Source organism: Sus scrofa, chromosome 4, assembly GCF_054392235.1.
Source record: "Sus scrofa isolate SSC_HxYL_T2T_F1_AM1 chromosome 4, Sscrofa_HxYL_maternal_Yorkshire_Landrace_v2.0, whole genome shotgun sequence".
NCBI classification, from domain to species: domain Eukaryota; kingdom Metazoa; phylum Chordata; class Mammalia; order Artiodactyla; family Suidae; genus Sus; species Sus scrofa.
In genome coordinates this window covers 14790028-14806748 of record NC_139386.1, presented here as the reverse complement: position 1 = coordinate 14806748, position 16721 = coordinate 14790028, and the positions used below count along the sequence as shown (strand labels likewise).

Sequence of the window (16721 nt, the reverse complement as noted above, 5' to 3'; positions counted from 1 at the left end):
CTATGTTGCAGCCTCAGTTTTCTCATCTTTAAGAAAAGTGTATCAGGGAGTTCCCGTCATAGCTCAGTGGTTAACAAATCCAACTAGGAACCATGAGGTTGCAGGTTTGATCCCTGACCTTGCTCAGTGGGTTAAGGATCTGGCATTGCCTGTGGTGTAGGTTGAAGAAGATTCGGCTCGGATCCTGCATTGCTGTGGCTGTGTTGTAGGCTGGCAGCTACAGCTCCACTTAGACCCCTAGCCTGGGAACCTCCACATGCTGCAAGTGTGGCCCTAGAAAAGACCAAAAAAAAAAAAAAAAATGTGAATCATAATATCTGGTCTCATATCTTTTTAGCATTAATGATATACTACATGCAAAGCTGCTGTTTTTAATAAGTAGTGGGTATCATTGTTATATCTGTGTTTGCTCAGATTTTAACCAAGGATTTGTCTAGTGTTCACCTCAGATAGTGTTCTGTTCGTATTCCCACACACACTTTTTTCTTTTAAGTCTTCTAGAATAAATTTTAATGAATTTGATTTTAGATTGATATCCTCTGTGGCAGTTGGTAGCGCCTGTTCAGATATTTCATTAGTGTTATAAGTACAAAAAATTCACCTGCTTCTGATGAACACATAGAGTAAAAGAAGTAAAACTAGCTATAAAATTTTTTTTTAATATAGTTTACAAGGTTTGAGTTTGTTATTCTCTCTCTTCCACTGTAATTCAGAATTTCTTTCCTCTGGCAGAGTCTAGGGAATGTGTTTAGAGTATTTGTTTATTCTTGCAGGAGAAGAAAGTAAGAATAATTTGGAAACTGTTCATCATAATAACTCTAAGGCAGATAAAGAGAGAACTTCAAAATGGTCTAAAAATGATGGCCCCCACAGTTATAAGCATGAGGACACAAAAGAAATGCCATTGATATGGTCCCAAGCTGGTAAGATTGAGTGTGATGATTTCTGTGGGAATGATGGCAACTCAGAGAATCAGGGAAATTCTACAGGAAAAGAGGAGGAAGAACACAGTCAGTGGGGATGGGACCCAGGAGAACACACCAGGACCTCTGTCCAGCAGAATATATCCTTCAGGGACAAACCCTACAAATGTTCTGAATGTTGGAAAAGCTTCAATAACAGCTCTCATCTGCGAACTCACCAGAGGACCCACTCAGGAGAAAAACCTTATAAATGTTCTGAGTGTGGGAAATGCTTCAGTAACAGCTCTCACCTGATCCAGCACCTGAGAACACACACAGGCGAGAAGCCATACCAATGTGGCGAATGTGAGAAAAGCTTCAGCAACACCTCCCATCTTATTATCCATGAAAGAACTCACACGGGAGAGAAACCCTATAAATGTCCTGAGTGTGGGAAGAGTTTCAGTAGCAGCTCGCACCTTATTCAGCATCACAGATCCCATACAGGTGAGAAACCGTATGAATGTCCAGTTTGTGGGAAATGCTTCAGCCACAGTTATGTCCTAGTAGAACATCAGAGGACCCACACGGGAGAAAAACCTTATAAGTGCCCCGAGTGTGGGAAGAGTTTTAGTCAGAGTTCTAGTCTGATTCGCCACCAGCGGACACACACAGGTGAGAAGCCCTACAAATGTCCTGAATGTGGAAAAAGCTTTGGTTGTAATTCTACTCTAATAAAGCATCAGAGAACACATACAGGAGAAAAACCCTATCAGTGTACAGAATGTGGGAAGAATTTCAGTCGAAGTTCAAACCTTATTACACACCAGAAAGCACACACAGGTGAGAAATCCTATGAAAGTTCTGAATATGAAGAAAGTTTGAGTCTGAACTGCAGTGTGATAGAAGAAGGCAGACTCCAGCTAGGAGAGAAACCATATAAATGTTGTGAATGTGGAAAGAGTTTTGGTCTCAGCTCCCATCTCATTAGACATCAGAGAACACACACAGGAGAAAAACCTTACAGATGTTCTGAGTGTTGGAAAACTTTTAGTCAGAGTTCCACCTTGGTGATTCACCAAAGGACGCACACAGGAGAGAAACCTTATAAATGTCCTGATTGTGGTGAGTGCTTCAGTCAAAGCTTTAACCTTATCAGGCACCGGAGGACCCACATAGGAGAAAAACCTTACAAATGCACTGAGTGTGAGAAATGCTTCAGCAGAAGTGCCTACCTCAGTCAGCATCGGAAAATTCACATAGCAAAGTCTTTTGCGGAGTTCCCTTTGTGGCGCATTGGAAACGAATCCGACTAGGAACCATGAGGATGTGGGTTCGATCCCTGGCCTCGCTCAGTGGATCGGGGATCCAGCATTGCCGTGTAGGTTGTAGCCGTGGCTCGGATCCTACATGGCTGTGGTTGTGGCTGTGGCATAGGCCAGTAGCTGCAGCTCCAACTCAGCCTCTGGCCTGGGAACTCCATGTACCTCAGATGCAGCCCTAAAAAAAAAGTCTTTTGCAGCTCCTAAAGTTGAAGATTTGAGGAAATAGCCCTCATCTCGTCCTTCTGAGTCCCAAATTCATCTCTTTCTTGAGTCCCAAAGTCTTTTTGTTTTGTTTTGTTTTCTTTTCTTATTGGACCATTATAATCAACGTGTTGTCTAATCACATTGTTACTGAAATTTCTTTGATTTGTTTGCCAAAACATCTGGGAAAAGTCAGCTTCCCAGCTTAGAGGATGGGAAGAGCCGGATCACCAGGTCATTGGATCTGCCTAGTGAGAGATACTGCTAGTGATGGAGAGAAAGAACATTCTTTTATTTAAGGTAAAACAGGAATAGCTTCAAAGGAAAACATGAAGAAAAATCCTTGGAGACTGAAGCCGAGATTGCCACTGAATTTCTTTATTTCCTCTTGCCTGATTGGGTGGTGGTAAATCATTACTGGCCTTAGGGATTTTCCCAGAGAAAGATTCTGTTTTGAACAAATAATGTATTTCCTGGCTATCTTGTTGGGTCTTAAGGAAGAAAAGACTAATATTTTTCAAATAATGTTTTTATTTGTTGAAAATTAACTTTTGTAGTACCTAGAACTGCACTGTCCAGTACAGTAGCCACTAGCCATGTGTGGATATTTAAATTTATATTAATTAAGATGAAATGCAGTTTACAGTCAAGTTCCTTAGTCACACAAACAGCTTGCTGAGTGCTCAGTAGCCACACATGACTGGTGGCTGCTGTATTAAATATCACAAAAAGGATCATCATTCTTGGGAGTTCTCTGGTGGTCCAGTGAGTAGGACTCAGCACTATCACCTCTGTGGCTCGGGTTCAGTCCCTGGTCTGGGCGCTGAGATCCCACATCAAGCTGCCACACGCCGCAACCAGAAAAAAAAAAAAAAATCATCATTGACAAGTCTGTTTCTTATAAGACTGTGGGATGGAGTTCCTGTCATAGCTCAGTGGTTAACGAATCCAACTAGGAACCATGAGGTTGTGGGTTCGATCCCTGGCCTCGCTCAGTGGGTTAAGGATCCGGCATTGCCATGACCTGTGGTGTAGGTCACAGATGTGGCTTGGATCTGGCGTTGCTGTGGCTTTGGTGTAGGCTGGCAGCTGTAGCTCTGATTGGACCCCTAGCCTGGGAACCTCCATATGCTGAGGGTGCAGTCCTGGAAAAGACAAAAAAGACCAGAAAAAAAAAAAAAAAAAGACTGTGGGAAATGTGCTCTGGGATTTTTGTTCTCCATGAAGAATTGCAATATAGAGTAGAAATGGGATAGAGTTTTGAAGGCACTCAGTCTAAAGGTTGGCTTTTCTAAAGATTGTATATTTTGGGGAGTTCCTGTCATGGCTCAGCAGAGACAATCCAACTAGGAACTATGAGGTTGCGGGTTCGATCCCTGGCCTTGCTCAGTGGGTTAAGGATCCAGTGTTGCCATGAGCTGTGGTGTAGGTTGCAGATGCGGCTCAGATCTGGTGTTGCTGTGGCTGTGGTGTGAGCCGGCAGCTACAGCTCCGATTAGACCCCTAGCCTGGGAACCTCCATATGCCACAGGTTCGGCCCCAAAAAGACAACAAAAAAAAGATTGTATGTTTTATGTTCCGCCATCTCAGTTATCTAGTGATATGATCCCGTTGTCTTGGCCAAAACCAGATTCGGAAGTAGGATTCTCGAATTGTTTAAAAAAATTTTTTTTTTGGCCAGTGGTCCTTTTCCCTCAGTCTTCCTATTATATAATACCTCATCAGATCAGAAACTGTTTTCTTTTTCTAATAAATAACTCACTGAGTCTGAGCCAGTGTCCAGGGACAGTTTCCCATTGGAGCCCAAGATCCCTTAGTTCTGGTCTTGGCAGTTTTCTTTTGCCCCTTGACTTAGATGCTGTGTGGATCTCATAAGTGAGATGTCATCTTCCCTGCTCATCTCTCCAGTGGGAATGGTGCTTCGTAAAGTATTACAATACTTCCTGTCCCCCACCTCTGTTTTTCCTGCCAGTGAAAAAGGTAGATGTGTAAGAAGGTTAGGACTTGCACAGGGTTTCATCGCATTTTTGGAGTCAAAATTTATTTTATGAAGAATAGGTAAAGATGCATTAGGACCCAGAAGGGACCAATTACAGCTGCTGCAAAGGGCTACTTATAGCTGGTGGGTGACTGAATTGCACAGGGAGTATTTCTTTGGTGATAGTGTTGTACCTGATACTGGCAAGGCAATTGCATCTTTTACACTGTTACAGAATTTTAAAATGAAGCAAAAGCTAACAATGAAAGGTATTCACAGGAGTTCCCTCGTGGCTCAGCAGGTTAGGGATCCAGTGTTGTCACTGCTGTGGCCTGGGTCACTGCTGTGGTGTGAGTTAGATCCCTGACCTGGGAACTGCATGCCACAGGCGCAGCCACAAAATAAATGAAGGTATTAAAGAAGTCTGGGATGATTTTCTGCTTCCGGAAAGGGGGAGAACATTATTGGGCATCACTGGCTTTTATGTGACCCTTGCCTAAGCATCCTTTTACCATGTATGCCCTTGGTATTACCCAAATTGTCTTAAACTGTAATATCTGAGGATAAGTGTTTACAGTATTTTTTTTTTAATCACAGAAAACTAAGAGTTTGATTAATGATCCGTTGCAAGGCAATAACTGATGGGGTAGGGAACAGTCGTTGATCCCATTATGTGTGGAAAGTAACCACTCAGAGAGAATGCCTGGCTTGCAGGGTTTCAGTAAGGATTAAATAAATGTTTGCAAAGCAGCCAGCACAGTGCGTGAAATAGAACGGGTCTAAATAAATGGTAGTTGGTTATGATTCATTGAAACAAATTGAAAAATGTCCTTACATTTTCAGAAGCAGCAATACAGCCCCAGACTTTCCTACTTATGGATTCTTTATGACCAACCTCAGAAACCCTGAGGAATAAGGTATTATAAAAACACAAGACTTTAGTGTGTTTTAAGTTTGCAGCCTGTTGTAAACCCTTTTATTTGATTCAGTGTATTGAATTTTTTGTTGTTCATGAAAAAAGGGATTCGGTTTAAGTTAAGAAAGAACAAAATAGCTAATTCACTTTCAGCTAATTTGCCTCTGAAGAGATTAACAACTGGTACTTATATTATGTCCTTACATTCCTACACTATGTTTTACTACTTCCCACAATTATGTAAAACCTGTTTCACAAACCTTGATGTCTATAGGAACATAGTCGTTCACATTTTAGATGGTTTAAGATGGGCTCTGTTAATAAAACAATTTGGCAAGAATTATTGCGTCTTGGAGTTCCTGTCGTGGCGCAGTGGAGACGAATCCGACTAGGAACCATGAAGACACGGGTTCAATCCCTGGCGTCGCTCAGTGGGTTAGGGATCCTGTGTTGCTGTGGCTGTGGTGTAGGCCAGCAACTGTAGCTCCGGATTTGATCCCTAGCCTGGGAACCTCCATATACCACGGGTGCGGCCCTGAAAATTGAAAAAAAAACAAAGAATTATTGTGTCTTTGGATTGAAAATTAGGAAAACAGAAGAGAGATTTGTCACTTATGATGGAGAGTTTAACATAGTCAAGTTTAATTCCTATTTGATGCCTTTGCCTCCCTTTCTTTATCAGCAAATATTATTTTGCTTCAGAAGAAGTAAATATTCTATATTCTTTATTTTTCTTGCCAGCACAAAGGATTCAGCACCTGAAAAAAATAAAGCGTTCTGATTTACAAGTGAGTTGTTTCATAGTTTCTTTTTAATTTTGTATTCATTTTTTCTACTCAAAGTATGGGGCTTTTTTTTTTTTTTCCCCTGCAGTGAAATGAGAAAATTCATGTTAATACATATATTCACAAATATAGCAGGGAATTCATTCCCTAGCTACTTTATAGCCTACCAGAAGGTATGCAAACATAAGTCTTTGTTATAGTACCTGAGATAAAGGTTTATTTCCATCCTTGTGAACCATAGGGGTAATCCCCAGAGGATGGAGTCTACCCCATGGGCCTTCTCCTTCGTGCTGTAGAAATTTCCTCATTGATGGTGAGAGGTAGTGGAGTCTGATCTGTGACTGTAGCCCCTTATTTACCTGTCCCAGTCTCTCAGTTTCTGAAATCACGGTAATGACAAAAATCCTTGCCTTTTATTCACTTATTTTTAATTGAGTTGGTGTGATTCCTTTCCAGCAGCGTAATCATTTCATTTAACAAAATTTACCTGCTATCTAATACGTGTTTAGCAGAGGTCAAAGGACAGTGGGAGGGACAGATGTAAGGCTAGACCAAAAGAAAAATGTGCCACTTTTCAGATGACTCTCCTTGCCAAATCTTAAACTATGCATATACTGCATCCTCCATCTTCAGATTTAATCATCTGATAATCTGAGGAGCTAGAGGTGAGTATAGATTAAAGTGGGTTAGGTTTGCTCTGAAAACATAAGCTTAACAGTGAAGCTTAACAGTGCTTTTCTTTGCACATCGTGGTCTCAGTAGTTACTGAGTAGGTGTCATGTCCTTATACTTTATTTATTTATGTATTTTATATATAATGATTTTTATTTTTTTCCATTATAGCTGGTTTACAGTGTTCTGCCAATTTTCAACTGTACAGCATGGTGACCCAGTTACACATAACATGTATACATTTTTTTTCTCACGTTATCATGCTCCATCGTAAGTGACTAGACATAGTTCCCAGTGCTTATACATTTTATGCTAACATCCAAGAGTGTGTCCTTCCAGATATGGTTTCTACTGGACTCTCAACTTGAGTGCAGAAAACGGGTTTCACTTTTGTAATCGCAAAGCCTGGGGTGTGAAGGGTTTATTGGTTTTGGTTGAGGGGTGCTCCCCAGTGGATGAAGTCTGCTGGATTAGGCTGTCTAGTCTCAGTGTACTCCCAGGCCCCTGTAACATCATTACTTATCCAGTTCATAGAAGCTGGGCTGGCTTGGAAATGAAAGCGACTGCCCTGGAAGGCTGGGTGTTCTATCCTTACACTGATGCAAGAGGACTCTGAAATGTGCCAGTTGTTCAGAACACTACAGAGGTAAGGCCCTGGGCTTGTGATTCAGACTGCCTAGTAGAGGCTCAAAAGTTGTTTCAAATTCATGTTTCAGTCACTTACTAGCTTTGTACTATGTCCTTACCTTGTAAAATTTGGTAAGCAGTGAATACGGTGAGATACTTGGCAGTTTATAGGTGTGAAGGAAATAATATTTTCCTTCCCTGTTCACTCTCATTTGCTCATAATGTTGCCAGAGAGGCCCTAGGCACAGATATGCTTAATCATTTCTTGGATTGATTACTACTAGGTTTCCGAAGTAATGATATTAAGAATACTTAGTTCATGGGTTTGTTGTGAGGTTCAGTGAGAAAATGTACACAACGTGCTTAGCATTGCTAATACCTAGCAGTTCATGCTAGCTATTATTACCATCATAAAGTGGCTCTAGACAACCATGGGTCTTTAGATTATCTTTGAAGGTTAGGCTCAGAGACTTGTGTCTCCTGGAGCCACTAAAATGGTGCAGTCCTTTTGTTATTTAGTCCACGAACGTGAAGGGGCAGGACTAGGAATGTAGCAGGCTGAGTGTGTAGGCTAATGATGTAGCCGCTCGTTATTGTAATATGGCAGATGTTTGGGCAACTGCTGACTTGTCTGTTTAAGAATGACTCTTCCTTTCACTCCCCTGTCTCTTTTATTTCATTTTTGTTCTCTTTTACTGCTCCTGCCTTGTCCTTCCAGATTCTAACCCAACCTTAGGCTTTTTCTACACTTTATTCCCCTTCCTTCTTCCTCCTTCCTCTTCCAGTGGAGTAGGAATGAAGTCAAGGCTAGGGATGGTCCCAGCGCTTGGTTAGAAAGGCAAGAGATGAAAACAGGATCTTGGTAATCATGACATTGTGAACACGTAGTCACTTAGAAGCTGAAGTAGCTGGTGGGTGCTAAGACAGCTAGGTTGTTGATTTAACATCACCTGACTGGTAAAATCAGTAGATATTCTAGGATTTGACACAGCAAGGGATGAAGTAGAAGTTTTGGTTTAAAAAGAATTGTGGTTTTTGTTTTTTGTTTTTTGTTTTTGAGCCATGCTGTCATATGGATACATTGATTAAAGAAAATATTAGTTGGGACTAAGAAACACAGGTGAAAAAAAATTCCCCTTAAAAATAGCTTACTTTCTAGGAAGTTCCTATTGTGGCTCAGTGGAAACGAATCTGACTAGCATCCATGAGGATGCAGGTTCTAGCTCTGGCCTTGCTTAGTGGGTTAAGGATCTGGCATTGTCGTGAGCTGTGGTGTAGGTCACAGACACAGCTCAGATCTGGCATTGCTGTGGCTGTGGGGTAGGCCAGTAGCTGTAGCTCTGATTTGACCCCTATACTGGGAATCTCAATATGCCGCGGGTGCAGACCTAAAAAGCAAAAAGCAAAAAAATAAATAAATAAATAAAAGACAAAAGAAAAAAACAGCTTACTTTCTGATCATTGAAGTAATGCTTGCTAAATGTAAAATACACAAATATGTGTAAGTAGAAAATACATAAAATTTTGAAGACCGAAATCAAAATGATCCATAATCATTTTCTCCAGAGATCACTCACCACAAAAGTTCTGGGGTCTTTTTTTTTTTTTTGTCTTTTCTAGGGCCACACACACAGCATATGGAGGTTCCCAGGCTAGGGATCTAATCGGAGCTGTAGCTGCTGGCCTACACCAGCCACAGCAATGCAGGGTCCGAGCTGCATCTGCGACCTACACCACAGCTCAGGGCAACACCAGATCCTTAACCCACTGAGCGAGGCCAGGGATCAAACCCACAACCTCGTGGTTCCTAGTCAGATTTGCTAACCACTGAGCCACGAGGGGAACTCCTCTGGGATCTTTCCCAGTAACCTCTCTTTCTGAGCATGTATCTGAATATTTTTTAAATGGATAATATGGTGTATCTATATCGTTTGTCAACTGATTATTTTAAATTATTATGAGGTTTTTAATAGCTTCATAGCATTACACTGAATGATGTACCATTATTTAAAAGAACAATTTAATTGTTCTGATGTTGGATGTTTATATTGTTTCACATAGTTTGCTATTAAAAATAACACAATAATAACATTGTGAATAAGGGTTTTTTTGTTTTGTTTGGTATAGTGGTTGTGATTGTTTGGTTTTACTTTTTTGCTTTTTGTTGTTATAGAAATCTCAGTGTTCATCTCTAATTATTTCCTTAGAGTCAATTCCTAACAGTGAGATTATTGAGTCAAAGAGCATAAAAGTTTTTAAGGCCTGTTACTTAATTGCTCTTCAGAAATGTTTATCAATTTAAATTAGCCCAATGAAATAATTTTTAAAAACACTTTATGGAGGTAATGGGGGAGATAAACATGTAACTTGAGACAAATATTTTTAAATGATGAAAATCTTTCTCTCTCTCTCTCTCTTTTTTTTTTTTTTTTTTTTTTTTAAGGGCTGCATCTGTGGCATATGGAAGTTCCTGGGCTAAAAATGGGAGCTGCAGCTGCTGGCCTATGCCACAGCCATAGCAATGAAGGATCTGAGCCACATCTGCAACCTACATTACAGGTCATGACAATGCCGGATCCTTAACCCTCTGAGTGAGGCCAGGGATTGAACTCACATCTTCATGGATACTAGTTAGGTTCATTACTGCTGAGCCACAAGGGAACTCCCTGAAAACTTTTTTAAAAGGCAGCTTATTTGGATGTGGATAATCTTTTTTCTTTTTTCTTTTTTTTCTTTCCTCCCTCTTACCCTGTCTTGGATTAGGATTGGCTGAAAGTCACTGTGGGTTGAAATGTTTTAAGAACTACTTGGAGTTATGAAACTAGAAATCAATTATAAGACGAAAACTGGAAAAAGAAACTCACAAATATTTGGAGACTAAACAACATGCTACTAAACAATCCATGTGTCAACAAAGAAATCAAAGAGGAAATTTAATAAAAATACCTTGAGACAAATGAAAATGGAAACCTAAATTTCTGAAATCTATGGGACACAGCAAAAGCAGTTCTTAAGAGAAGTTCATAGCAATACAGGCCCACCTCAAGAAACAAGGAAAATCTCAGTCTAAATTTACATTAAAGGAACAGGAATAAGAACAAGCAAAGCCTAAAATTAGTGTATTTAAGGAGAAAGTAAAGATCAGAGTGGAAATAAATGAAATAGAGACTTAATAAGACAATAGAAAAGATCAATAAAATTAAGAGTTGGTTCTTTGAGATGAACAAAATCAACAAATCTTTAGCCAGACTGATCAAGGAAAAAAAAAAAACCAACTAAAATCAGAAATAAATACAGAGAAATTATAATCAATACCAGAGAAATACAAAGGATTATAAGAGAATATGTTGAACAATTATATACCAACAAATTAGGCAACAAAGAAGAAATGGATAAATTTTCTGGAAATATACAATCTTCCAAGACTGAATCATGAAGAAATAGAAGAAACAGAAAATCTTCGAGTTCCCATTGTGGTGCAACAGAAACAAAGCCAACTAGTACCCATGAGGATGCAGGTTTGATGCCTAGCCTCGCTCAGTGGGCCAAGGATCTGGCGTTGCTATGAGCCGTAGTATAGGCCTGCAGCTGTAGCTCCAATTTGACCCCTAGCCTGGGAACTTCCATACACCGTGGGCACAGCCCTAAAAAAAAAATTAGTTAAATAAAAAAAAAATCTTAATAGACAAATTACTAGTAATGAAATTGAAACCAAACATTTAAAGAAGAGCTAATTGAAGATCTAATATCTATCCTTCTCAAATTGTTCTGAAAAATTGACAGGGAAAAAATACATCCAAACTCATATTATGAGACAAGAATTACCCTGATGCCAAAACAAGAAAAAGACATAACAAAAAAAATTATAGGCTAATATCCCTGATGAACACAGATGCCAAAATCCTCAACCGAATATTAGCAAACCAAATTCAATCATACCTTAAAAAGATCTTATACCATGATCAAGTTGATTGATCCCAGTGATGCAAAGATGATTTAACACCCACAAATCAATCAACATGATACATCACATTAACAAAACAAGGGATAAAAAGCATGTGATCATCTCAATAGACGCAGAAAAAGCATTTGAAAAAACTCAACAGAGTGGATTTAGAGGGAAAATACTTCAACATAATAAAGGCCATATATGACAAATGCACAGCTAACATGCTCAACAGTGAAAAGCTGAAAGCTTTAAGATCAGGAATGAGACAAGAATTTCCATGCTCACCACATTTATTCAACATAGTGTTGGAAGTCCTCGCCACAGCATTTAGACAAGAAAAAAAAGCATCTGAATTGGAAAGGAAAAAGTAAATCTGTCACTATTTACAGAAGATGTAAGACTATATATAGAAAACCCCAAAGACCCCCACCAAAATCTATTAGAACTAATACATGAATTTGGTAAAGTTGCAGGATACAATATTAATAAACTGAAATTTATTGCATTTCTATGCACTAATAACAACCAGAGAAATTAAGAAAATAATCCCATTTATAACTGTATCAGAATAAAATACTTGGGAATAAATTTTTTTTTTTTTTTTTTTTTTTTTTTTTTTGCCTTTTTAGGGTCGCACCCATGGCACATGGAAGTTCCCAGGCTAGGGGTCTAATCGGAGCTGTTGCTGCCAGCATACGCCACAGCAATGCCAGATCGAGCCATGTCTGCAGTCTACACTGTAGCTCATGGCAATGCCAGATCCTTAACCTACTGAGCGAGGCCAGGGATTGCACCCTCAACCTCATGGTTCCTAGTCAGATTCGTTTCCACTGCACCATGACGGGAACTCTATACCTGGGAATAAATTTAACCAAGGAAGTGAAAGGCCTATGCTCTGAAAACTATAAGAATTGAGGAAAGAAATTAAAGACAACACAAATAAATGGAAAGATATATCACGCTCATGGATTGGAAGAATCAATATTGTTAAAATGCCCATACTACCCAAAGCAATCTACAAATTCAGTGTAATCCCTTTCAAAATACCAAAGGCATTTTTCATAGTACTAGAACAAATAATCTGTGTGGAACCACAAAAGAGCTCAAATAGCCAAAGCAATCTTGAGAAAGTAGAACAAAGCTGGCAGAGTTCCCGTTGTGGCTCAGCAGTAACAAACCTGACTAGTATCCATGAGGATGTGGCTTCCATCTCTTGCCTCGCTCAGGTGGGTTAACGATCCAGTGTTGCCATGAGCTGTGGTGTAGGTCAAAGGCATGGTTGTGGCTAGTGGCTGCAGTTTTGATTTAACCCCTAGCCTGGGATCTTCCATATGCTGTGGGTACAGCCCTAACAACAACAACAAAAAGCTGGCAGTATCATGCTCCCAGACCAGATCTGAAACTATACTACAAAGCTATAGTAATCAAAACCAGAATGGTACAGGCACATAGATCAGTGAAACAGAATAGAGTCCAGAAAAAAATGCCTGCTTATGTGGTCAATTAATCTATGATAAAGGATTCAAGGATAATAATATACAAGAGGGAAAAGACAGTCTTTTTGATAAATGGTGTTGGGAAAGCAGGACTGCTACATGCAAAAGAATGAAACTGGATATCTTTGTTACAACATATGCAAACAACAACAACAACAACAGAAAAACCCCAAAACAGATTAAAGACTTAAACATATGACCTGAAACCATAAAACTCTATGAAGGAAACCTAGGCAGTAATCTCTTTGACATTGTCTTAATGTTTCTTTAAAATATGTTCCCTCAAGCAAGGGCCACAAAAATAAAAATAAACAAATGGAACTAAATCAAACTAAAAAGCATTTGCATAGAAAAGGAAACCACCACCATTAACAACAAAAAAGACAAACTCTTGAATGGGAGAAGATATTTGTAAATGATATATTCGATAAGGGGTTTATATCCAAAATACACAGAGCTAACACTTCTCAACATCAAAATGAAACAAACAAGATTTTAAGAAATGGACAGAGGGAGTTCCCGTCGTGGCGCAGTGGTTAGCGAATCCCACTAGGAACCATGAGGTTGCAGGTTCGATCCCTGGCCTTGCTCAGTGGGTTAAGGATCCGGCGTTGCAGTGAGCTGTGGTGTAGGTCACAGACGTGGCTCAGATCTGGCGTTGCTGTGGCTCTGGCGTAGGCCATCGGCAACAGCTCGGATTAGACCCCTAGCCTGGGAACCTCCACATGCCGCAGGAGCGGCCCAAGAAATGGCAAAAAGACAAAAAAAAAAAAAAAAAAAGGGACAGAGGACATGAATAGACATTTTCCAAAGACACATACAGATGGCCAGCAGGCATGTGAAAAGATGCCCAGCATCACTAATCTTCAGGGAAACGCAAATCAAAACCACAATAAGATATCCCCTCACACTGGTTAGAATGGCTATCATAAAAAAGACAAGAGACAAGTGTTGAAGATATGGAGAAAAGGGAACACAAGTTGATATTGCCACTATGGAAAATAGTATGGAGGTTCTCTGTAAACTGCTATGCTATCCAGAAATTCCATGCCTATGTATTTAGCCAAAGAAAATAAAAACACTTTCTTCAGGTTTTTTGTTTGTTTGTTTGTTTTTTTTTTTTTTTTTGTTTTGTTTTGCCTGAACAGGAGAAGTGCTTCAACCTTTCATGAAGTCATTTTGGTTTTCATGATCAAAGAGATTGCTCAGAAGCTGGGCACATCTGTGCAGGAGATCAAGAGGTTCCTCAAGTCCTTGGAATTGTTGCAAACGGCAAGTTTTTTCTTTTTTTTAAATGAGTAATATTTATTACATATACTATATAATAGTTATATATCATATATACTATATAAACTATATATATATGTATATACACCACATCTTCTTTACCCATTCATCTGTCAGCAGCCACTTAGGTTGCTCCCATATCTTGGCTATTGTAAATAGTGCTGCAGTGAACACAGGGGTACGTATACCTTTTCATTTAGTGTTTATATGCCATTTATATACCATTTCAATTAGTGTTTTCATTTTCCAGATGGATCTGGAGGCTATTATGTTAAGTGAAATACAGGCAGATCTCATTTTATTGTGCTTTGCTCTGTTGCGTTTCACAGATAACTACATTTTTTACTAATTGAATGTCGAATGTTTGCAGTCATCTCTGATGAACATATTTATGATGTTTGATGTTACTACTACAAAGAGACTGCAACTCGCTGAAGGCTTAGATAATGGTTAGCCTTTTTAGCAATGAGGTCTTTTTAAATTAAAATATGTATTTTTTAAGACTTAATGCTATTACACACCTAATGGACTAGAGTATAGAGTAAATATAACTTTTATATGCACTGGGAAACCAAAGAATTCCTGTGTCTTCTTTTATTGTGGCATTTGCTTTATTGGCGGTCTGGAGCTGAACCCACAGTATCTCCAGGGAATGGTTGTAAGTCAGAAAGAGGAAAACAAATACTGTATGATTTCAGTTACATGTAAACTCTAACAAACAAAACATAAACAGACTCAGAGAGAAAGATTTGGTGGTTGCAGGGCATGGGGGGCTGGGAGGCAGATGAAATAGGTGAAGGAGATTAAGAGGTACTGACTTCCAGATATGAAATAATTAAGTCATGGGGATGCAAGATAAAGCACAGGGAATATAGTTCAATAATATTGCAGGAGTTCCCATTGTGGCTCAGCAGGTTAAGGACCTGATGTTGTCTCTGTGAGGAGGCAGGTTCGAGCTCTAGTCCTGCTAGTGGGTTAGGGATCTAGCATTGCCATAAGCTGTGGCATAGGTCGCTGATGTGGTTCAGATCCAGTGTTTCCATGGCTGTGGTGTAGGCCCCAGTTGCAGCTCCCATTTGACCCCTAGCTCAGGAACTTCCACATGCTGCAAGTGTGGCTATAAAAAGAAAAAAAAAATATTGTACCTTGTATGGTGACAGATAATAATGACTTACTACGGTGACCATTTCATAGTTATAAAATATCAACTCATTTGATTGTACAACTGAAACTAACATTATACGTGAATTAGAATTCAATAATAAAAAAAGAACTGCTTGGGGTTTTTTTCCCTTATGTAGTCCTAGGCAAAATTCCAGTAGATGTCACTAGAAGCTGCTCTAAGAACTAAGGAGTTGCCCAAAGCCTGGAAGTATCAAGAGGAAGAGTGGTTGAGGAAAGAACTGGCTAGATTAGTTTGATACTTACTGCCACCTGATTCAGAGAATGAAGTGCACCCCAAATCTAAGAGACCAGAGTAAATTCAGGTTTGGCAAATGGATGAGGATCCCATTGTTTCTAAAATTGATATTGAGAGTTCTGGTGCCCCACGGAAGCTGAGAATTGCAGAGCGCGACCACTGGAATTCGTGAGGCAGAGACGCGATGTTCCAGATGGAGGGCCTCGCGCCCAAACTGGACCCTGAGGAGATGAAACGGAAGATGCGTGAGGATGTGATCTCCTCCATAGGGAACTTCCTCATCTATGTGGCCCTGCTGCAAGTCACTCCTTTTATCTTAAAGAAATTGGACAGCAGGAGTTCCCGTCGTGGCGCAGTGGTTAACGAATCCGACTAGGAACCATGAGGTTGCAGCTTCGATCCTTGGTCTTGCTCAGTGGGTTAAGGATCCAGCGTTGCCATGAGCTGTGGTGTCGGTTGCAGACGGGGCTCAGACCTGGCGTTGCTGTGGCTCTGGCATAGGCCGGTGGCTACAGCTCTGATTCTGCCCCTAGCTTGGGAACCTCCATAGGCCGCAGGAGTGGCCCAAGAAATGGCAAAAAGACAAAAAAAAAAAAAAGAAATTGGACAGCAAATGAAGAGTGGGCATCACGTGTGAACGCATGATATGAAGAGCCTGGTTACCGTTTCTACTCCTGTCTGCAAATGAATAAGCCCGGAAAGATCTAAGAGACTCTTTGAAGGGACATAAATTTCTGCTTGTTAGGAACAAGTTCGGCTTTGGTGACTGATCTTTATAGCTGAAAGATAAAGCTATTTGGGAATTATGAAAAGAGGTTTTGTGGTCATAGTACACCCTTTTTGCCTGTGATAATCAGCCTTCGTGAATGTTGATATAATTGTAAATGATGTCATTCTCCATTTTCTAGCAAGTATTAATTATAAGGGAATTATATCTGAAAAAAATAAAATAAAATAAAATTGATATTAGGACAAAGCAGAATGGAGGCTTATGAAGATATTAAGCAGAAGAATCAGAAGAATAGAATCCTCATCTTTTCCATCCTGCCACCAGCCATTCAGCGAAACACTTGCATTGTCACCTGCAAGCACTAGTGTTTTCGCTTTTTAGTTTTTTTGAATTATTGTTGATTTGCAATGTCATGATAGTTTCTGCTGTACAA

The 16721-nt window shown here is 39.8% G+C and overlaps 1 protein-coding gene and 1 pseudogene across 8 annotated transcripts in view; both read left to right on the top strand.

Moving 5' to 3' along the window:
* The window catches only part of ZNF572 (zinc finger protein 572), a 61496-nt gene extending 55834 nt beyond the window's left edge, over positions 1 to 5662 (top strand). For all 8 annotated transcript variants that reach the window (XM_085021694.1, XM_085021696.1, XM_085021695.1 and 5 more), the window contains one exon: positions 774 to 5662. In XM_085021694.1, the coding sequence (XP_084877820.1) occupies positions 774 to 2218 (1445 nt within the window). In that variant the 3' untranslated portion in view covers positions 2219 to 5662. The remainder of the gene's footprint in view (positions 1 to 773) is intronic.
* Positions 5663 to 15696: 10034 nt separating this feature from the next.
* On the top strand, positions 15697 to 16424 carry LOC146403682 (mitochondrial import receptor subunit TOM5 homolog pseudogene; annotated as a pseudogene).
* Positions 16425 to 16721: the final 297 nt, after the last annotated feature.